At 32.6% G+C, this 23914-nt stretch overlaps 2 protein-coding genes and 1 long non-coding RNA gene across 3 annotated transcripts; 2 read left to right on the top strand and 1 right to left on the bottom strand.

The window, feature by feature from the left end:
- The first annotated feature begins 4025 nt into the window (after positions 1–4025).
- Positions 4026–6204, top strand: LOC122583956. Its single transcript, XR_006321361.1, has 3 exons — positions 4026–4231; positions 4995–5058; positions 5977–6204. It is a non-coding gene; the product is annotated as an uncharacterized LOC122583956 (long non-coding RNA).
- Positions 6205–16032: 9828 nt separating this feature from the next.
- Positions 16033–16855, top strand: LOC122595165 (homeobox-leucine zipper protein ATHB-22). Its single transcript, XM_043767494.1, has 2 exons — positions 16033–16374; positions 16476–16855. Exons 1-2 carry the CDS (start codon positions 16033–16035, stop codon positions 16773–16775), a joined length of 642 nt encoding a protein of 213 aa, XP_043623429.1. The 3' UTR covers positions 16776–16855.
- A 1046-nt stretch (positions 16856–17901) lies between these two features.
- On the bottom strand, positions 17902–23153 carry LOC122585309 (sulfite exporter TauE/SafE family protein 4-like). Its single transcript, XM_043757437.1, has 12 exons — positions 22869–23153; positions 22619–22778; positions 21875–22075; positions 20909–20970; positions 20740–20785; positions 20564–20616; positions 20373–20459; positions 20116–20166; positions 19489–19728; positions 18643–18736; positions 18408–18548; positions 17902–18315 (listed from the first exon to the last, which is right to left on the bottom strand). The coding sequence occupies exons 1-12, from the start codon at positions 23013–23015 to the stop codon at positions 18233–18235; spliced, it is 1365 nt and encodes a 454-aa protein (XP_043613372.1). The 5' UTR covers positions 23016–23153; the 3' UTR covers positions 17902–18232.
- Between the last annotated feature and the right edge of the window lie 761 nt (positions 23154–23914).

Below are 23914 nucleotides of genomic sequence, written 5' to 3'. Positions count from 1 at the left end.
GTTGAGCCCGGAACAATAGGATGCTGAAATTAAAAATGTAGTACTTTTGCCTATTTGGTGGTGGTAAGTAAAGCAATAAATTCTGCACTGCGCGTTGGTCGGCGCAGCCTGCATCATCATAATCATCATAATCATCATAATCCTTCAATTATGTTGAGGTCTATATTGTTATTTATGGAGATGTAGCTACTAGCAGAGTTAATATAGCCCAATAGGACAATGCATATGCTCCCAATGAGGCCTGCTGACAATTTATGATCAAAGCTACTTATGGACCACTTTTGTGTTTTTTTCAGTAAAATTGTTTCTTGGTGTGTTTTTTCAGCAGAAAAACTGTTTTAAATGTTTCTTGAGGATCCCCACATTCCAGCAATATTTGATGAATTACTGATCCCTACATTCCAGCAATATTAAGTGAATTACTGTTAATCTAATTGATTTTTGGTCAATTGGTTGGCCTTTTCATACTTGTTTTTCATGATGTGCAGCCAATATGTTAATAAGGCTTGGAACTTGTTTTCAGGTTAGGCTCAGTGGTTGAAAGACCTAAAACAAGCCAAGGTTGCATTGATCCTCATAGCTATTATGGTGACAAAATGGCAGGTCTGGGTGGTTTTTTAATGGGTTAAAATGGTCTGGGAGTCCAGTTGGGCCATTGACAAAACAATTGTTTTTTTCTATTTCGCTTTGAATTCTGTATATACAAAAAATATGTTATATTTGATTGCAAAGATATCTAATTATCGCAATAATCTGTGCTTTGTTATAATAAAGCATATGACAAACAGGCCTTGGGCCTAACGATATTTATAGCACTTTGTTGTATTCATATCATGCATAGCACTTTGTTATAATAAAGTTTAAGTCCTTTTGAAATGGCACATGGATGAACCATCTGAATTCTAAGAATTAAAGTTGGTCAAATCCAGTAGCAGGTTGTATAATAATGGCTTCTGGATGCATTACTAGATTCAGCTAGCTATTAATTGCATAATTTATGACCATTTCATGAAGTTCAATAAAACAATGTACTTCAGATTTTGGCATCCTCATGAGTTGTCTGTCTGAATTTGACAATTGTTTTAGAGTCGAATGATACTATAAAGTGCATGAAAAAGAGGTAAAACATTTTTAGCAATTTGCACAATGTATGTTGTATATTGTTTGTGGGAAGTAATAAATGGAAATACAATAAATAAATCAGTTTTTAGATTATTAGTGTGTATTAGTTTAGACCCATTTCAATAAATAAGTAGACTACAAACACCCAACAGAGGGTTACGGACACAACCCGAAGGTCATTAAGAAACACGCGATATTGGCACGGCTCAATCAAACCATATAGTCAACGCTTATCCGACTACACGGTAAGGTTGAACCGTAGCAATATCTCGAGTTTCAGACTATATAAAAACACCTTGCTGATCTCACCTGATGCCAAACATAATCTTCATTGGCATTGCTCATCAATGGATGCATATATCCTTTGTCATCTGAAGTTCATACTCGAAGTTTATAATAATTTTAAATAAAAATTTGAAGTTTCAATAGAGATGATTATTGTTCTCGGAGATGATTGTGTTTATATATAGACTTCAAGGTGGCACTTAAAATCCCATCCAAATGATGGAAGTACACACAACAACAGAATGCTTCCTGATTGCCCAAGAACACCTAACCTTTGATGTTTTCAAAGACTTTGCCGGCCTTTGCTTTTAAATTATGGCACATGCCAATGTATGAAGTCTTCGGTCTTGTTTTAACATAACATCGAATTATGATCGATAGCTTGTCACTAATATATTATATTAATGCATAAATAGTGTGCTTTGAATACAAATTGTCAATTCCTCAAATTTGAAATTTTGTAATCATAATATATCACCAAACGCAATGGCGTATTAGTTTTTATATTGACAGGTGTAGATTTGCAAATATATTGGGAGCGTAGGCTATGTTGTTTAAATCAGACTGCAGAGCTCCCACATAGTACATAGATCCCCATTTAAATCGCAAAGAAGGAAAATCTTTTTGTCAAAATTCGAACTTGAGACCTTGGGATCAGGTAAAAAACCCCTTGGAAAGATGTATCAGTGACAACTCCTAGAATTGTGTCTAGCAAGAGACATCATCATTTCTGGTGACCCAAATGTTCAAATCTTTACATGTTGGTTGGCAGAACTCATTGATTTTGTGTTTTCGTAATTAGTTGGCGTCATGGCTATCAATGTGACATATCAATCAATTATCGTGAGGTTCAACACGTATCATTAAATTAGTAGCGAGTTTAAGTTTTATTCAAAGTAAACGGGCGTTTGGTTTATTGGTTGGAATCATTATGGATATGAATTTTATTTAGAACGGGAATGGAAATCAATTTGAATCCCAACCCGTAACGCGAGTTTGGAACATGTTTAATTTCTTGGGTTTGATTGCCCGTTTTTTAAATCCAACCCTATTAACCAAACGATAACAATGAGAGTGAAATAATCCACTCTTTGATTCTCATACTTTCAACACAAAAACCTCCTAAATGTGTTGTAATACTCTCTGAATACATGAAGTCAAACAATGAGATAAGTAATGCTTCTCGTTATCATATCATCTTTTGTCCGTTTAGATTGAATACAAGAAACTCATTGGCAATATCTTGTAAACATTAGCATCATAATATTTATTAGTTTTATTTAATCGGTATCAAACAACTAATCATGACCAAGTGGTCAGTAGCAAGAAGTTGTGTTTACATACAAAATGTCTTAGATTTAAATTTTGGCTAAGAAAATGAATGAAACTGACTATGGGGGAAAAAAATAAGGGAAAAATCTATTTACCCGTGTAAACGCGACATATAATAATGCTTGAACTCGTGATCACAAGATGACCAATAACCACATGTTAATTTGTAAAACTTGAGAAAGTTTGAAAAATTATATTGATTCACTCGATTCTCCAATGTTTATGTAAAGTGAATACAATTAGAGCTCTTGTATAAGTAGGTTAAAACCAACAAAAGATATATATATTAACAATGTGTTCTTTTGTATAAGTAACTTTTGTTTATATTGATTCACTCGATTCTCCAGTGTTGTCTCATTAACATTTAGCTAAAGATAGCGATGTGGTCTTTTGTCTTTAGATCGTAAGGCATGGACATATATGGCAGAAAGCAAGAAAAGTAAACGTCATAATTGTGTTTACTTACTAGCTAGTGACTTGTACTATGCCACTTGTTTGCATGTAAACTCACATGCCAAAATTTACTGCCAGTATTTTGGCAAAAGCACCTGTATCACAATTCTTTTTGTACTAAGATATTTAAACATATATTAGACTGTTTATATACTCGTAATATTTTCATCTGTCTTGGAGTTATTAGCTCTTAGATAAATCAAACGGTTTTAAAAAATAATAACAAATCATCAAAACCATCTTATTTAATAAATGTATTTATCATTTAAATCAAGTCAGACACAAATATACCAGATAATATTTTGATCCGCAAATTTGACCAATAATTCGTAACTTTTTTGTGGATAGTTTTACTTTCTACAAAGTATAACTTTAAATGTTGATATACTGTTAAAAAAAAAAGTTTAAATTTTCGTCAAAGGTCATGGGCAGGATAGGTAGGTCGTAAATAGATGGGGTTGATAGTTGGCTTGACACATGTCAGTATTCTAGCAAATACGTGGTGTAGTAGGCAGATCACGGGTGCCGTGAATAGGGTAAGTGGGTAAAGGGTGAGTATGTAACATCCGCAAATTTCGACCGTTTGACTTTACACATAATTTGACTAACGAATTAAATTGTTAATGTAATTTCATGTATTTTGAGACTAAATAACTAGTGATGGACTTGTCGGGTTGATTCATCGACTTATTATGTTAAACGACGCTAGACGACACGTGAATTTAACTAGAAACTTAAATGGGTCAACCCATACCCATGATTCATACCCAAGACCCAACCCCATCCACTCCTAACTCTTCCATTCTCCTCCTCCACCCATTTCATTTCTATCTTCTCTCTATCTCTCTAAAAACTCCAAGAACACACACTTCTCTCTCTCTAAAATTCTTACACTCAAATTAATCATTTCAAGTAAATTTAAGTTAGAATAATCAACCTTATCATCATTTGATCATCATACCAAAAATTGAGTGGTCAAAGTGCAAGGAAACTCTCTAAACGGGTCAAAAATGGGTCAAACACTTTGGAAGAGGCTTTGGTAAGTTAAATCTATCTTATAATTACCATTTTATGTTTATTATCATGTTTCTAGCCAAACCCAAGTATTTCTAAGTCAAATTGCAAGTCAAAAACAGATTGGGTCGAAATTAGGGTTACGAAGTGGGTAAATTAAGTTAAATTCGGATTTAAGCATGGAATTGTTGTTATGGATTGAGTTTTGAAGTGGGTTGTATCTAATTTCATTTATACAAGCTTCAAAATGGTCAAAAATGAGTTTGGGGTCGATTTTGATGTGAAAAGCCGTTTTGAGCAAGAATATGTCAGGTGTGCCACATGCAGTAATGCATGTGCCACAATTTTTGTGTAAAGTCCGAACATAGTCAAATATGCGCCACATGCATGTATGCATGTGCCATATATTTGCCCAAAAACCTGAAAAAGCTAAATATGTGCCACATGCATTTCCTACGTGCCACATATTTGCCCAAAAACCTGAAAAGCTAAATATGTGCCACATGCATTTCCTACGTGCTACATATTTGCTAATTTGTATATTTTGTGTTCTAAAGTGTCTAATCCTTAGTTGCTTAACCCAAACTCATCCTTACATCTTAATGATCCATAACAAGGCGCGTGTAATACTTTGATATCTCCGTCAAAATTTAGTGTCAAACCTCAACTCGTGTTCAACCAAAACCTTTATATCTTTAACCAAATGTTCTAAATTCATCTTACAAACCATCTTTGGGGTTGAGGTATAGTGTAGGATATAATGTGATGATAAGATGTTGTTGTAATAGGTTTGTGATCATTGTGCTCCCCGCTCACCTACTTAAGCTCATTCTAATGACATCTAAGGCTAAGGTGAGTTCAGTAGCTCCTTACTCGATTGAGATTCGGGCTGGAAAGTGCACACATACGTGTTTGATTGTTTGATTGATTTATTGGTAGTTTGATTGGATTGTTGGATTTATTTTGCATTCGTTTATGATTATATATTGTGATTAGGGTAATTGTGCATACATGGAAGTCGATTATGCCTTCAAAGGGTTATAGATGTGGTAAGAATGGTGTGGGTGACCTTATATATATAAGTATCTATGATTTGATGAAAGTAGAATCCTCCAAAGTGTATGTACATGTTGTTTCGGCTGTTGGTTGAATGTTTGACTTATGGTTGAATTTGGGGAAACCGATCTATGGGAGTCAGTTGGATGCTTGATTTGTGGTTTGAATTGGGGAGACCGATTTATGGGAGTCGGTTGGTGGACTGTTTGGTGAGATTGAGTTAGACACACGCAAGCATACTCTATTTGTGCGGTATACACGCAAGCATATTTTATTTGTGCGGTACATACGCAAGCATACTCTATTTGTGCGGTACAAACGCAAGCATATTTTATTTGTGTAATACAAATGCAAGCATACTCTATTTGAGCGGTACACACGCAAGCATATTCTTTTTGTTGCATTGATGACGTGGTTGACACACATGATATAAATTATGACATTGCTTACATTGAGCACATAATTTGATATTGACATCACTTATGCATATTTATGATACGCATCTCTCGTTATTGATGATACATTATCAGCTTGTTATGTGACGAGGTTTACTATAAGTTTACCTATCTTGGTTGACATGGTGACTTATATAGTCCACTTGTAAGTCGTGACTCGCCTTAACTTATACTTATATGTTATTAGACGATGGTTCCTTGTGATCCATCACTATGAACTCAACAACCTAGTGTTGACTTTGTTTAGTGCACTTTTCAGGTATTCGTTTGAAATTGGAGACTTGATGGCTTTTTGTTGCTTCTGTTAGGGCTTGGACAGGGACTTTCATGGATCCGTGATCCATTTGCCCACTTTTAGAATTTTTGCTTAGATCCATAAAGATTTGGTTTTATGTTGACGAATTATTGTTTATTTAGCATTATGTACTTTAAATGTTGGCTTGGATTCACCGAATCCTTTTTATTCATGTAGTTTATGTTTGTCAATGAAAGCTAAAAGTTTTTAAAAAACCATAAAATCAATTAAGTTTGTGTTCTCATTAGCTTAATTACCCTTCTATAGTTTTATACTTTTACTAGTTCTAATACCCATATGATGTACGGATTGACTATATATATATATATATCATATGATTTATTATAACGATTGACTATGGATATTGTACCATTGAGTTTTTATAAAGAAAAAAACGTTTGAAAACACACTCCCCATTATAAGCATTTGGTTTCTCAATAGTAGCCTAATATAGTTAGAAACGTGTATCATAAAGGTATTTACCAATATCTAATATTACTTTTGATGTTGGCAATGATATCAGCTAATCTAAAATCATTCTGTTAGAACATGGTTTGTAACGTTTTATAATTCTTAAATACGTTTCGTCATATTAGTGGATGGATAAATAATTACTCCCTCAGTCCCACTAGAAGTGTCACATTTTGAATATTCAAAGTCTTAATTTGTTAACTTTGACCTTATATATTTTTTTTGTGTTATATAACTTTTGATGAAATTTATACCAAATGAAAATATATCTAAAACTCAATCAAAACATATAACTTTCATCAACCATTATATAACACAAACAAAAATAATTAAGGTCAAAATTGATACATAAAGACTTTGAATATTCAAAATAAGACACTTCTAATGGGACGGAGGGAGTAATAATTTAAAAACATAGTTAATTCATTTAAAGTATTTTATAGATTAGAATAAATAAATTAGTTTTCATCTATTATCAGTAAATGATGTCATAAGTTATACATTACTATAAAAAGTAAGAATAAATCAAAATTAAGGACAATTATCTCAGCTCAAACTTAAATATACCTTAGGTATAATGTATACAGCTCTTTGTTTTGAGGAAAACTTAGATCTTATCTTAAACTTATTTTAATTAATTAATGAATACATATGATAAGTTGTATTTGATATTAATTAGGAAACATGATGAATATAGATTAATTCAAACAGTAAATAAGTTATTTAATATATTAAAAAAGACACGTATCGATCATGGAATATGACACATGTCGTTCAAAGAATACTATAATCATGTTTTAGTTTATTGGTAGATCATAGATGTTATAAGGACCTATAATATATAGTACTACCTTTAAATACAACTTTTCTTATACCTAATTATCAAGGTCGATCTATATATCAATATATGTAATGTGCCTTTATTTTGATGTGTTGGTTTCTAATGAATAATGATTGCTATTCAAAGTGAAAATGCAGAATAAAGATTGAAAACAAAGTAAAAGAAACAAATCAAAGACAAAATGATGATATGATTAGAGAATTAGGGATTACATATATTATATATAGCTTTATGAACTATCAAATTTTTCAACATCTATATCAAGGACAACCTTAATCAACTGTTATATAGAGAAGTTACTTTGAGTTACATACCGATAATATCGATTAATATTATCAATTGGTTTTTGTCCTTTGGATGTTCATTCGAAATATAAAGTCAAAGACACTATCATACACTTCCACAAATATCATATTTCCACATTTCTTTCGATATATATTAAACCTCAACTAATGAACAAACAATTGAAAGGACCCGACTCGATAAACCGAAAATACTAGATTTTTTTTTTACACCCCATTGCGCCGCAGTGGGAATCCTCGGAACAGAATGGGCAAGAGCCCCACTACGCCGCAGTGGGTTTAACATATCCCCCACTGCGCCGCAGTGGGAAGAGACAAAATTATTTCCGTGGGATTCCACTGCGCCGTAGTGGGCAAAACCACCCCCACTGCGCCGCAGTGGGATACCTGACCGGCAACCCTATAACCATTTTGACACTTGAACCAACTTAAAGCCTTCATATGACACAATGAACTTCACAAACTACATTCCGAAAGTTTCTAACAACATTATAAACACATTTTGACTTTCACACAACAATATCTAGTTTCAAAACCCATGAACACCACCAAACGGGTCATTTACCCAATTTGACACAATTTTCGTCCAAATTGCAACTTCACAACTTTCTAACAACTTTACACCTGCTCATTTACATAATTTAACAAGGAATATGACCATCACACCAAAATATACCAAGAGTCAAAGGAGAGGGACAACTAGGTATCTACACCAAAAGACCGTCATCCATCCAAGGATGACCTAAATACCTTCAAGAACTTCCAAAATTACTTCAAGCTCTAATTCAACTTTCTTTAAGTCAACAACACTAGTTCCTTCTTCCGGAACTACCTATAAAAGTGTAACAACTAAAATATAAGCAAAGGCTTAGTGAATATGCTTGCATACATTTACGAATACGAAGGAAGGCAAGTGCAAAGACTTTCACATGTAACCTATGACACCGTCGTGTCACATTTACATGTTCACTTTGCACACTATCAAATACATATATGGATCCATATAAGCTAAACACATAATCATGATCATCTATCGGGGTTCTTAGGCCTCAATCGATCAACTATCGGGGTTCTTAGGCCTCATCAACTATGCCCCACATGGGCTTAACGCCAAATCAATTACCATACTTGGAACATTCACATCTTATGGTAATTGACCCGACGTATACATAAAGGTATGCAAGGATACTCACCTCCTCCGCAACAAAGACAACAATGCTAAACAATAATGCTCAACATGCTCAACAAGCTCAACCTATGATCATAGCATAAAATGCATAAGCTTTCATTCACAATTTGACTAGCTTAACCTAGTCCTCAATTACTAGCCTTTTCTAAACCCAAAACCCAACCCATTTGTCATTGAGTTACTTTCATTCTTATAATAACACTAGGTAGCTCATTTTACCCTTTTCATCATCTTTTCAATAACTAGCAAAAATTCATCTTTTCTCATAACTTCAATTTATCACAAGAGCTTATCAATTTCATAATCAAACACATTATATAACTCAATGACAACTAGGTTAACTAAGGAATTGGGAAAAATTAACCATAAATCATTTCTAGTAAAAGCCCCCAAATTGGTTCATCCATGAACCCTAATTTCAAAAGAAAAGATAAAGCTAAATTTTGGAAAATTCCTTACCTCAACAAGGAAGACAATTACTTAGGGTTTTTAATTTACAATTCCTTCCTCTTTTCTCCAAATTTTCGGCCACCACCAAAACCCACAACCATAATTTTTGATTCTTGAATGGAGATTATAAGATAGTGATGTTTAATACAATGATTTCTCTTTTGAATTGGAAGAATTAAGCTTTTGATTTTGAAGAGAAGAGATGGAATTGTATGAAGATGTAGAGAAGAAGAGAAGTGGAATATGATTCATAAGTCATATGGATGGCTGGCACTTTCAGGAGATGCCACGACTCATCCTATCTTTTGTGGGTATTTTACCCACTATCCGCTAAAGTTCCAACTACATTAACCCTAAATCTAAAAATAAAATACTAGGAAATTAATTTAATGCCAAAACTATATAAAGGGGTTAATTTCTTTTACCTTAAAATCTTGGGATGTTACAACTATGGACCTTAATTTAAACCAAATTTGAATATTCGTGTCTAGTGACATGATTTTTAAAGAAAGTTGTTTTGGACTTTGGTTGATACTTGCTTCAAGCAATCAGAATTCAGAAGTTGCTTGTCATCCGGACATTAACACTATATTTGTGAGTTATATTTATGATAGAAAAGAAAGAAAAAGGGAAGGGATAATTTGCTATCTTGTATTCTTAAGTTTCTTTAATAAAAGAAAAGATTAGAAAGGAATGGAAAACTTGGTCATTTTTTGTCTCAGAGTTTTCCGCCGAAAAATGGCCGGATTCAGATGGAATACAATACAACATGCTGTCTAATTACTATTTTATCCTTCAAAAACTAAACTTCCATATCAAATGGCACATGACTCCAGTAATACATATATGATAGTTGTCACTTACCTTCGTCTTATTGGACCACCGTATTTCACCACATGTAGTTTTTTTCTTGATTTGAAGAAAAAATATGTACAATTTATTTATTTTTAATTAATTTTTAAGGAAAGGATATAATTGTAAAATTACATATATTTTCTTTTCTTTTTTTTATCATTCCAACTTGAGAATGTAATTAACATTTTATTTTCTTTTTCTTTCTTTAGTTTCTTTTTTAACTCGAGAATGTATTTTATATGTTTACTTACTTACCCTTTCTTATCATTTCTATTCTTAACCTTTCTTTTTTTTTATTATTATTCAAAACTAGAGAATGCAATGTAAAGGGAAAAAAAAATGGGGTACCATATTCAAACAAAAGGTCAAAAGTTAAAACATGCTACTATACTATCTAATGAGTAACATTTTTTTTTTCTTAGTACTTGATTTTACCAATGTATGATTTACGGATTTACCAATGAACGAATCTTACAGTTTTCACTGGGATAAGATTGCTTTTAAGGTACAGTTCAAAACTGCAAAGTGCAAACTGTTTCACAAAGAAAGCTTCGCATTGCCTGTTGTCTTTTTCTGGCATTTTATTGAGTCTTTCTAAATGACAAAAAAATATGATGACAAAGTAAGAACTCACTCTTCATCTGTTTGTGTTGTCCATTGAACATACACATACAAATATTCTCACTATCTATTTCCCTTTCCCTCTATAGAATATAGATACATATATATGGTTGGAGAATCTTTGACTCCATCTGATATACACAACATAATCCAAGCATTTTCATGATTATTGTTGAAGTCAAAGACGGCTTAAGGCTTTGAAGGTCTCAAACGAGATCAATTTTAGAGGCGTAATTCATTACTTTATAAATTAAAGTAAAAAAAACGGAAAAAAATAGCTCGACTTTTGTTATTGAACTATTATTAATAAAAAAGATACAGATGTTGATGAAAAAAGTAATAAGAGCGTTACTACAATGCAATTTATATAAGGGAAAAATGAATATAAGGTTGTCCGACATCTAAACTTAGGTGTGAAACCCCCCACATACAAATTTTTTAATATTTCTTGATTAATGAATAAATACTTGCCCCCTAAATTTTATGGATTAAAAAATAATATGTGAGTGTTCAACTTCTAAGCTTAGGTACCTAACAGCCTTATATTCTCTCCCCCTTTATATAATGGTACTCAATTCAAAATTGAAACTCCATCTGATATACACAACATAATCGTAGCATTTCCATAATTATTGTTGAAGCTGAACCATTTCTCTTATCTAATTCAAAATTGAAACTCCATCTGATATACACAACATAATCGTAGCATTTCCATAATTATTGTTGAAGTTGAACCATTTCTCTTATCTGTTTCAAAATATACATTTAAGAAATGTTAGACTTATCTCTATCTCTATAAATAATAAAACAAAATTGTTTATATTTAGATTGTTTTTGATGTGGCAAATCCATATCTCACCTTAAAATATTTTTAATTTAATTATAATGTCATATATAAATAAAATAGAAATTACCTTTTACATGTTCAATAAAAGTACGAGTACTAATCATTTATTTAAAGAACAAAAATTCTCTTTTATATAATATTACAAATAAAATGTCTTTTTTTATTTACTTAATGCGGTAGTCATTTTTATTTTAAAAAATTATTATTGTGTTAGTTGATTTATTAACTATATAATTATTGTGTTAATTGAATTATTAGATTTAATTATATCAAGTTATAATGTTTTAATAATAAACACTATATATGTTTTTTTAAATATACTTTATAATTTTAAAATTTTAATTAACATGGGTTAATTAACTAGTAAACTAAATACAAATAAAAATTTACAAACACATATTCTATTCTATCAATCAAATATATATCACCCAAAACTGTTAGACTTTTTTCTCTAGCTTTTTAAAATTTATTTTCCATTTTTCGTCTTTCTTTTCCTAATTTTTTTCTTTTTTCCAAACGGTGTCGCAAGACACGTAACTTGCTTACAGCCTTTTTCTATCTTTATTGTTAGGTTTTTCAGATGATGTCTTTGTTTTTATATTTATGTAACTTTTAAAGGAGCATTCACTCGGAGCCGTAAGTTATGTCAGTTTAATTACTCGATGCATGTTACCATCTTAAGAATTGAAGCCACCTCTATATCCTTCCATCCCCACACATCCCTACACATTCATATCTATATATACACACAAAAAAAAATGTTGTTTTCATATGAATAAAACAAATTTTAAGTCTTACAACTACTACTACGCTCTTAATTAATCGGCAGAGATTAGAAAATATTAACTACCCGACATAGTCAGTGATATAATACTCATAGAAATTAAAGAGAGAAATTAAGATAAATAGATGTATAGATGTGGTGAGTCAGAAGAGGCGTGAAAAAGGTAAGAGGCATATTGTCAGTTTGTGTGTGATCTAACCTTCTCATCTTCACTCCAGGACCAGATTGTGACTTCCCTTTTAACATACTAGTACCACTCTTTACTTGTCCAACACCTTTACTAAGTCCATGACATCAATTCTTTTTTTAAAAAAATTTCTAGAGTTAAGTACAAAAATTGTTCATGTGGTTTGTCTAAATTTACATTTTTCATTCTCATCGTTCATAAATTATGGTTTTGAATTATGAGTTTGGAACCCTATCAACGATCAAAAAATGTTGACTGGCAAAAGTTTGACTTTTTACCAAAATTGTTGACTTTTGAAATAAAAGTATGGATAAAGGTTAAATATGGATAAAACTGGTAATTTTTAAGAAAAACACAATAAATCTATATTTTTCTAACTAGATTTATGCCCGTACAATACAGCAGTGGTGGGTTGTGATGGCGGAAGTGGTGGTGGTGACGGTGGTGGGGCGGCAGTGGGGACGGTGATGGGGGAGATGATAGTGATGAATGTAGAAGTAATTAATGTTAAATGTGATATTGTAGTTATTTTAAGTGTTGGGGATCTAAACTGTAAATTATTTCATTAAAGGTATTATAAGTATATTAAATGAAGATGTTTAAATTAGTGAATAAAGGAGAATGTTATTTTTGGTTTTTCAAAGACAAAAAGTTTAAGAATAAAAATGGGTGGTTTGTTTTATTTGATTGTATAGATAAACCACATTTTTCTATAAACTTACATCTTTACTCTTGTAAATCTTTTAAGCTTATAACTAAACCCCGCCTACATATTACCGATACAATATTTGAAATTAAGAATAATTAAACTAGTAATAATGGATCAAATTTATTTTTATTTTCCGTTGGTACATGGGTAATTGGGTATGGCTTCAAATTCTTTCTTTCTTTATAAATCTTACCAAATAATGCATTGTCCGTACTATGGGCTTCACAGACTTGACCTAGGACTACTGCTTCCGTTATTAATGTTCTTACTTACTTCCTTATAGTAACATCATACATATACCTACATATGTGTGTATATATATCACACCCCCTTTCTTGCACCAAAAAGCACCACACATACTGATACACATTGTTTGCAAAGGAGTGTGTTTGCCCAAAGAATAACAAGTAACATATATGTATATACACAGATACATACATACATATATAGCATGGAGTGGAATGGTGTGAATCCAAGACCGTTTATTCCTCGACCTACGTCACAAAGCTCGTTTGCGTTTCTTTATAACTACAACAATGATCATTATGTATACCCTCCTGGTACGGAATTCATTTCTCACTTATATAGACCTTCAGTTCTTTTTCTTTTTCTCTTTGTTTTTGTGTATAGCTATGACATTATTGATGATTTATTTTGGCAAGTTTATTTTTGGACTCAATATTTATTTCATACAAGTTTAACTAAAATGAAAAAGAAACTGCTCAGTGCCGCCTTCCGATCAGCGAGTTTAATTTTGAGTCCCAATACCTCGACGGTGTACCTTGTGTAGACAGACCTTACCACTACCTAAATAGAGAGGTTGCTTCCATTTTCTACATATTTGGTAGAAAAGTTTTACTAAAATGAATCAAACACAAAGAATATCTTTTATGTGCTATACTAAAATGTACTCCGTGATTATTACCTTATAGCTAGAACCTTAATTAGGGGTTGTAATATTCAAGATTTTCTAAATTTTGATCTAATTTGTAACTAATTAAGTTTGGAAACTGATCAATTATTATTCATATATACTCCTTAATAATTAACTACTATTCGTATATAAGTATATAATAAGATCGATATCGAGAGTCATCATACAAGCTAGATAATGTTATAGTTTTATACTGAAGTTACTTGTACATACCTTGATGTACAAGATCGATCATATTAGCACGCACCAGGTTAGTTTTTAAAAATGTATGCCTACAAATAAATTAGTCATATTTACCATGTACGTTTCTTGACAAAAGATCTCACGAAGTAAATAGATACATGTATACTCACCTATATACTTCAAGTAAGTATATATCTTTAATTTCTTGAAGTGTCAAGTAAAGGTGCACAGAAAGAGAACCATGCACACACTTGGTTATAAAAAGTGTGAATAAATTTATAAATTTAATCACATATAAAAATGTGTAAAAAAAATTACATTTAAAAGTGTGAATAAATTTTAAAAGTTGTAATTTTTTCATATTTATAAATATGTGAACAAAAAGTTAATACTTGAAAGTGTAAAAGTTAATTTGTAACACATAGTTTCTCACACTCTCCATGTGTGAAGAAAATATGTGTTACAAATTAACTTTCACACTTAAGTGTGAACAATTAATATATTTTTACACACTTGAAAGTGTGAACTTTTCTTTTACACATGTATAAGTGTGTAAATATTGTGATTTTTTAATTTTCTTCAGACTTTAAATGTAAAATTATTTCTACACACTTTTAAATGTGATTAAATTAACAAAATTTTTCACACATTTTAAAAATATGAAAAAACAAATGTGAAAGAATAACCTATTTGTTGTAGTGATGCAATTTTCCCATAAAAAGTGGAAGCAAGTAAATTTCAACAAAATTGGTCATTGGATCTAAAGATATATGTATATATACAACATATGTGTGCAACATATATAATTAACATTAGTTTGAGTTTATGTGTGCATATATAATCAAGTATAAACAAATTATTAATTAGATACATGCCGCTAGAAGCGTGAGAAGGGAAGTGATGCTCAATGTTTGTCAATACATTACACGTACTTGACGTTCATATATATGTGAAAATTAAAAACAACTTCGAGTTTTTGGGTGCTTCGGATATTATATTTTGGTAGATTGAAGATGTGTAGATATCGTTCGTCAATTCCCATTGTTACAACACTATACGAGTTTTTACATGATCCTTCATCAGTGTACACGTGTAGACGTACAGACACGTTAGAAAACGAAAGTTGGTAACGAATCTAAACATAAAGTATCACGCGCAGAAAATTTGTTATGCAGCAACCAAGGACATATAGCTAGCTAGTATCATATATATTCTCTGCATGTGGGCGATAGTTTTCCACATGTTTAAGACTCGTCGAATCATGCATAATAATAATGATTTTACATATAGACGTATAGTTATAAAATAATCGATCCATAGACTATATATGATTTATATCATGAACCGTGTGTACCAAAAAAGTTCACCATATTGACAGTATGTAGTGCATCTTTTTGGCATTATATATAATATATATAATAAGTATACACTTCCATTGTGACCGGCCCCATGGGGTACTTCCAAAATATTCAAGTGCATACAAGTAAATATATCATATCCTTGTAGCAGTTACTTTCATAAAGGCTTAAAACTATATGTAGAAAAACTTTAATTAAATGTATTGAGGCATAATAATACATTATAAGTATATAAAAATTAATTCTAGATCATTAACTTATACAAGGAGAATTAATGTAAACAGGTGGAATGGGGGAGATGAAGCATCATCATCATCAAATGATGCAGGCACCATTAGCAATGATGGAAATGAGCCAAAATGAGTATGAAAACAACAATCAAGATAAGAAGAAAAGGCTAACAAGTGAACAGTTAGAGGCACTAGAAAACACTTTCCAAGAGGAGAAGAAACTTGACCCTGATACAAAAATGAAGCTAGCACATGAACTTGGTCTGCAGCCCAGACAGATTGCAGTTTGGTTCCAGAACCGCCGTGCTCGATGGAAGGCTAAGCAGCTCGAATGCTTGTATGATACCCTTAAACAAGAGTTTGATGTTGTCTCTAGGGAGAAACAAAAGCTTCAAGAAGAGGTACTATACTTGTAAAGTGCATTTCAGAAGGGTAGATTTTTTTTTTGTCAAAACTTACTTCTTACTAACCACTACTAGCTATTATTATCCTCTAATTGAAGGTGCTAGCACTGAGAACCATACTCAAGGAACAAGTTAGCAAGAAACAAGGGGCGGGCTCAAGTACAGGGTACACATACATGTCGGGTGAAGAAACTGTTGAGAGCACATCAGTCGCCACAATTCGCACCACCACCAACCACCCTCATCATCAGCTGACACTAGGCCAACATCAGTCTGGCACTACCACGACTTCTGCAATGATCACCAATGACAGCAACTACATGATGAACTATGATCCCACATCAGTGCCAACACCATCTTACTCAAATTGGGCAGTTCTCCCATCTTATCCTAATTAGAATTCGTAGAACTACTAGGTATCAAATAATAGTAATTTTTTATTTTTGTCTGTACTATAAGAGAACACGTGTGATTTTGATCGGCCAGGATTCTCGGCGTTTCAGGATGTAGGATTAGTTCATTTGTATTCGTTTGATTAATGACATTTGGTTTAGATTTCAAATGGATGGTCTAACAAAGTAACAATATCAGCCTCATGGATGTTTAAACATTTTTTTTATTTTTGATGCTTAAACACTTAAACTGATAAAGTATACAACTAGTACTAAACTATACTTCTATATAACAACACAAGGCTTGAAGCAAGACACAAAGTTTTAAAGGCCTGAAATGTATCAGCAAATAGTATTTGGGTACATAGTGTGTTTTATATAGGCAAATTTTGGGAATCCTACTTATCATAATTCATAACATATAGTAATCTATATTTAGCTAATGTAGATGTACCATTTTCCAGATAACAAAGTCATATACTCGTATATTATATAGGGATAAGGGTATATTTCAGATTTTAAAGAGTGGGCTGGGGAAGGTGGACAAACTGGTCACAATGAGTAGCCCAATAAGGACAGTCCAGCAGCCCAAATCAACAACAGTCTGTGCACCAATTTAGTGCGGTGTAATATGTCAGAAAATGGCAATGACAATTATTGTCTTTCATTTGTTCTAATTGACATTGCAATTATAGATTTTAAAACAGCCTATTTTAATTTGTCAAGTGAAGTTTTTTTTTTTTGGTTCGTCTGTGTCTAATATGCAAAAATGTACACATATCATGATCTCACAAGTCATAGAAATAGCGTTAATGGCAATGTTTAACACTTTCCTATCACATTTATAACTAATCAAACTAAAATGTAATGTAACTATTTTCAGACAAGGACCTTTTTAACTAAATTAAAGTGAAATTTTACATTTAGGAACCAGGCTAATGTGATGGATCCCTCCCTCCCTCTGCAACCCTTGTCTTGACGAACCAGCATGTGCTGCATGGTTGCTGCTACTTCCCCATCATTGTGAGTATTTATCATACCATATATCGAGCCTAGAAACAGCAACCATGCTAGCTACACGTGGTAGTGCATTAAAAGAAATGATAACATGTCAGGAATTCGGATCCTATTAGATTTTTAAAAAGTATTCTATTTTATCTTTAAACTTAGTTATAAAAAAAATCAATGTCAGCAACATGTTAAAGGAAACTATAGCATGTCAGAAATTCGGATCCTACTCTACCTTTATGTAGCGCAGTGTGCGTTTGAAGGTTACCAAAAATAATAGTTTCTGACAATCAAATCCACATGATGAAGCAAAGAAACAAAACCATCCTACCTGACCCCTGTAGTATGCGAAATGGGCTACATGACGTAGATGAAAATCGTGTTCAATCCCTTTCACCAACTAATTTCCTGTGGACTTTCTTCCATCTTTCACAGTTTTGACATGTTTTCTATAGCTATTGACTGCTACAAAACTGGAGAAATCCCATGAATTCATGGTTGTGAATCATCTTGATGCTTCTATCGACCCCAATAACTCCTACATATCGAGAGAAGTTCATCATGGTACACTATTGGTATATTTTCTAGACTAGATTACAACATACAAGAAAAGCGGATTTAGAAAGTTACCCATTGTAATAGCACTGGCAAAGATGACAGCCGAAAGAATGAAGACAATAAGTGAAGCTCTTTTCAGAAATGCGATGAGTCTTCTTATGAAGAATTGACCCCAGAAGCCAGCCATAACAGATACTGCCATCAGATATAAAGCTGCCAAAGAAATTGATCCATAATTAGTATTCAATTAATTTTCAGAAGCATAATATATGTAAACAAAATGGTGAAATGGTGAAGAAGATTATACCAAACGGAATTGGGAAACGCTTGAGAAGGTAAAACTCGACCACAGATAATGAGGATGAGAACATCATCACAAACGTTGCTGTTGCACTTGCAACCTATAAAACACCAAGACAATGTTTTCCCTGGCTTATTAGTAGGCAAAAAGATATATAGAAAGAATGTAGATGCAAGAACCAAAGTACATGTCTACATACATTTCACATGCAACAATCATCATGTAAGATTTCAGTAATGGCCATTAGACAACTGTCTCTATAATAGTAACACACAATTATCCTAAGCCCTATTCCTTGGAAAGAAAAACTAGATGTGGCAATTTGAACTTAGTTACCTATACACGGGTTAATTCGTGTTATATTTTATAACGTAATAGGTTAAATCAGAAGATTAGCCAGAAGGAAACTGTATGAAGTTGCCCAAAGTGTAACTTTAATAAAAATAACTACATATTTATATTAAATAAAAGTTAGAAGCATTGTTGAAATTATATAAAACATATTTGACACAGAAAATAATCACGATAACCTTAAAACTTTCTGAAACCATAAATGTTCTGGGTCAATCCAACATGGCCATTTTGACCAGGACAAAAAGTTTTACCCGTTAGACCAATCACCGGAACTGCAAACCTTGTGCATGATTTGAGGGACTATTAGAACTTACGCAGTGACTGCATATAGTTTGCAGTTTTTCTAGGAACAAAAAAACAAATCAACAGCCATGTGCAAAGAAATGTGCATTAAGCACGCATAATTGCACTCTTTCAGACCTTTTTCCCACAGTACAAAGATTTCATAGATAGGGCCTGACTGTTGGTTAAATTTTATTCAATGGAAAGATAATTAACCTGTGGCATGACACCAATCTCAAGTAAGAGGGGGCCAAGAATGAACCCCCCACCAGACCCCAAAAGGCCACCCACGGTGCCTCCCAATATCCCGCAAAAGGCACAGAGCATCAGGTGAGGTGTGGTCCAGTCAATTGCAGCCTCACACACGGATTCAGGGTTCCCCATGCTTTTCCTCCTCTTGCTTTCCTTGTACAACTTAACACATTCATACCCAAAAACAGCTAGTGCTACTGGAAACTGCAAGAAACACAAACAGATGTAAAGATAACTGTGAGAGTGTTAAGCACGAAAGCGTTGAAATTATTACAACCAAGATACTAGTATACTAGAGATGACAATCTCGGCCTATTTACTATCAGGATGAGTCGATTTGGGTTGTGTTTTATCCCAAAAAGGGTCAAAGTGGTTAGATATTTTTACCTATAAGGGGAACACGTAATATGGGTTTAAAGTCGCCTGAAGCCTCTTCTTAACGCATACGACAGCCTCCTAAAGCTTTTGATTCAAGGGTTTATTATTAACGTAATGATATCCAACCACTGCCCATTTTGACCCATTACCCAAGCTGCCAGGCCTGGTCATCTTGTCATTTCTACAGAATACCATCATGTAATTACAAATTACCTGTATTATTGTAACTAGCCAATATGATGAGCTGCATACCAATAATCTATTCTGCAGGGAGATCAGAACCGTGCTGTTAGCACATATTTTGAGAAGTCGGACATTTTACTTTCAATATTATATTTACCACTGATGAGCTTTCTGTTTTAGTTCTAAGTTCTTCTTAATGTAACTAAGCTTCACTGGATTAAAATACTTTTTGATTATTTGTAGAAAATCATTTAGTAGTTGAGATATGTAATATGAAGGATGCTTGCCTTAATGATCTGAAGAGCTAGAAAAGCAATCCACACAACTATTAGAGGTGTGAGCATCTTCCAACGTAAATTGAAAAGAAAGATTTGCTACAAATTTTGGTAAAATAGAATATATATTACACGAAAAGAATAACTTGCTTTAATAGGTGAAAAGCAAAAAAAAAAAAAAACATGAAATTAACAGTGGGCACCATTGGCGTTTTCTCCTCTTTAGGAATAAGAGGCTCGAATGTGTCAATCATCACTAAGAACAAAAAGGGTACAATCAGAAGCAAAGAACACAAGTTAAAAAGGTAAAAAGGTAAACCAATTTTGAAAAGTTGCATTTTAGTGCTCAAAAAATTAATGGAATATTCATGGGACTTACATTCTCCACGGGAATTGACGAACTCTCGTGGCCTTTCCATTTCTTTCTGCAATAAAATCAGCAGGAAAGGGTACTTGTTAGATTCGATATTCCTTTTCGGGAGAGGATTCCCTCAAGTTGCCTAACATTCTTTTCTCAGTCATATAACAAGTCCAAAATAATCACTCACCATCATTATTGTCTCTTCCTTCCACATTTCAGTAGCCTTAAGGAAAGACCTTGCAGATGTTCCTATGAACAATATTATACGGGAAAAGTGAGTGTGGGGTTGTCACACACCCAAATAGGGTGAAAAAACACTCACATACTATTTTTTAAATATTTTTTGTATAATGAATAAATGATTGAGCCCACATGATTTTAATGGAATAATTTTTTACCCAAGTTGGGCGTGAGACAACCCCACCTTCACTTATTATCAGGGTGACTAAACTAAATTGAAGATTGCTAGCACTAAGCTTTTAGCCTAGCGGTATTAGGGTGATTCATCAACATAAAAGTTGTGGGTACAAGTCTTATTAGAGACAATTGGTGTAAATATTACGTGGTTGTAGGTGTAAGTCTTTGCCTTTCAAAATAGACTGAAAAACAAATAATTCTACAAACATATGATAAAAATAGAATAACAGAAAAGCATGACTAGATCAATCAAATGATCGATCGATGGTTCATTAAGATGCAGACAGACAGCATGACAGTCCTTCATGTTCTTTATAAGAATAGAAACCATTTGAATGAATAAATGACTAATGTAAACAGTCTACAAGCAAAGATTAAAATAACAAGATTAATTTTTTCAGTCTTCCTTAAAACTCATATTAAGAATTCGGCTAAACAAAAATTATGATCAATGCAAACAAATCAGTTTAAAGATTTTTATTTCACATGTGCTTACGTATTAAAGCACATGTAATTAAAATATTTTAAAAAAAAAGTTCACATATGAATTGAATCAATTTGGACGGTCAATTTTTTGATCTAACTACTAAGGTCTCAGATTGGTATCATGGCTCTCAGATTTCTACAGGTCACCAAAAATAAAATAACTTGTGATATATTTAATGGCTATTTATGAATGTCATAAATCTGAAAATAAAAACAGAAGCTTTAGTATTAATTTATGATCAGCGGTTACCTGAAAACAGAAGAATGATGAGAATAGTGATAAGCCAATAAGGGAAAACAACACTGAGAGCAACACCAAGTGTGATTCCAAGCATAAGCATAGGCTGAAATAGTAATGCTAAATCATAATCAAGAATTGGCACTTCTCTGCATGGATGTGGTACTCTTAAATTGTACCAAACTGATGATGTTGATGCCCCCATTATCATACCTTCAAACACATATTCACTCATAAAAATCATATTTCATCTCCAAAAAAAAAATATAATAAAAGGACTATTTTTTAAATGCAAGTTAAGCAGTTATATTTAAAATTGTTTTGCATGATAAGAAATCATTTTTTGTTTTATTCACATGCTTACCCTTAGGTTAAAGTAAACTATTTTCAAGAAACATAACCCTTCAAAACCAAGAAGCATATATATGATGTATTTACTAAAGCAAGAGAACTACTTTTCAATTGTTATGCATACTGATTTTTAATCGACGGATAACTTTCATTCTCTGACTTGCCTTTGACAAGAATTGAACCTGTGACGTCATGGTGGCCAACTCACCTAAGTGAGTTGGTTTGCATAAAAAAAATTATGTATACAGAGTAAATATGTTCTTGGAAATGGCCACAGAAATATCAGTATATATCAAATCCAAAGGCCTGACTTTTCTCATAAGCAGGGATCCCCCTTCATTTACTCGTTTAGTTTGATTAAAAAAAGATGGAAAAAAAAATAAAAAGAAAGTGAAAAGCACATACACTTAGAAAGAGCAGCAGCAGATTTAGTATCGAACCCAACAATTAAAGTAAGCATAGGAACAAAAATGCCACCGCCACCAACACCGCCAACTGTACCAAATGCAGAACCCAAGAATCCTATTATTGTTGCCACTATTAGTCTCCAATTAAACTCCAATTCCTATACCAAAACATTCAAAATTTAAAACCCATTTGCCTAAAACCATTATGACACAAAATAAAAAATACCCATAATCATAGGATTACTTACAGGCCATATTTTGTCACCAGATTTAATAACATTGAGGGTATTTGGGGAAGAAGGGGTAAAAGGGTGTTTGGTGATTATGTAAACGGAGAGAATGAGGAGGGAAAGACAGGGGAACCATAGGAAGAAAATATAAAATTTTGTTGCCATTGATTGTTTTTGATATACTAGTCTGTTTTTATTTTTTATTTTCTTTCTCTATGTGTCTGTCTATAATCTATAATCTATAATTCTATATATATGTGTATGCATATGGTTTTGTTTTGGTGCTATACTGCTATGTAAGCACGAAAGCGTCCATTTATGGAGGGCATGAGGAAGAAGAGGGCGGTGTGTCACGTGTTTGATTCGATTATCTCGCAAAATGAAATTGAACAAAACGGATACCATCCACACCAACGATGTCCATAGGAATTTTGTGATGACATAGAGGGTGTTTGTAGGAAGACTATTGATGTGGCTGGTGACATGGAGGATGTCCATCCATGGTTATTTGTAGAGAAGAATGGGGAAGGATGATGAGAGATAAAGGTAAAAGACAAAAGTTACTTTGGAATTTATATAGTTGTTTGTGAATGATAGATATATTATTGTTATGGGTAAAAAGTGTTTGTGGGAAGAATGAATGAAAAGCTAACGTAACATGTTGATTAGGATGTTTGTTAGAAGGATATCCTGAACTGATGCGGATAGTTTTATACTTTAAAAGGAAGCTTACATATATATGATTGGTTGCTGAAATAATTCACTAAAATCATAATTTCAACACCAAAAATTCACTAGAATCATTTCTATAAATATTTTATAGAAATAATTTATAAAATAAATTATAAAAGATAATATGAAAAATTTTTTATTTTATTTTGAGACAATAGTCGTTTTCTTGGTCATATATTGCTGGAATCGATTATTGCTATGTCGTAACGTCTAACATTATTAATGGGTTTTCAGTGAATTTTTTCACTCCGATTGAGGTTTTTCCCGCATCCCTTTTTCATTACATGATTCCAATGATAAAATTTTCAGACTTGTTGCCGGAGATATTGGTC

Source organism: Erigeron canadensis, chromosome 1 (assembly GCF_010389155.1).
Source record: "Erigeron canadensis isolate Cc75 chromosome 1, C_canadensis_v1, whole genome shotgun sequence".
Classification (NCBI taxonomy): domain Eukaryota; kingdom Viridiplantae; phylum Streptophyta; class Magnoliopsida; order Asterales; family Asteraceae; genus Erigeron; species Erigeron canadensis.
This window is presented reverse-complemented; position numbering and strand designations above follow the sequence as displayed.

Bases quoted from the DNA above. Each gene is read 5' to 3' on its own strand.
- LOC122595165 (XM_043767494.1), top strand. From the start codon at position 16,033: ATGGGGGAGATGAAGCATCATCATCATCAAATGATGCAGGCACCATTA. The intron at 16,375-16,475 runs GTACTATACTTG...CTCTAATTGAAG, and splicing joins AACAAAAGCTTCAAGAAGAG to GTGCTAGCACTGAGAACCAT.
- LOC122585309 (XM_043757437.1), bottom strand. From the start codon at position 23,015: ATGGCAACAAAATTTTATATTTTCTTCCTATGGTTCCCCTGTCTTTCC. The intron at 22,779-22,868 runs GTAAGTAATCCT...GTTTTGGTATAG, and splicing joins CTGGTGACAAAATATGGCCT to GAATTGGAGTTTAATTGGAG. The intron at 22,076-22,618 runs GTATGTGCTTTT...ATGTGTTTGAAG, and splicing joins TGCTGCTGCTCTTTCTAAGT to GTATGATAATGGGGGCATCA.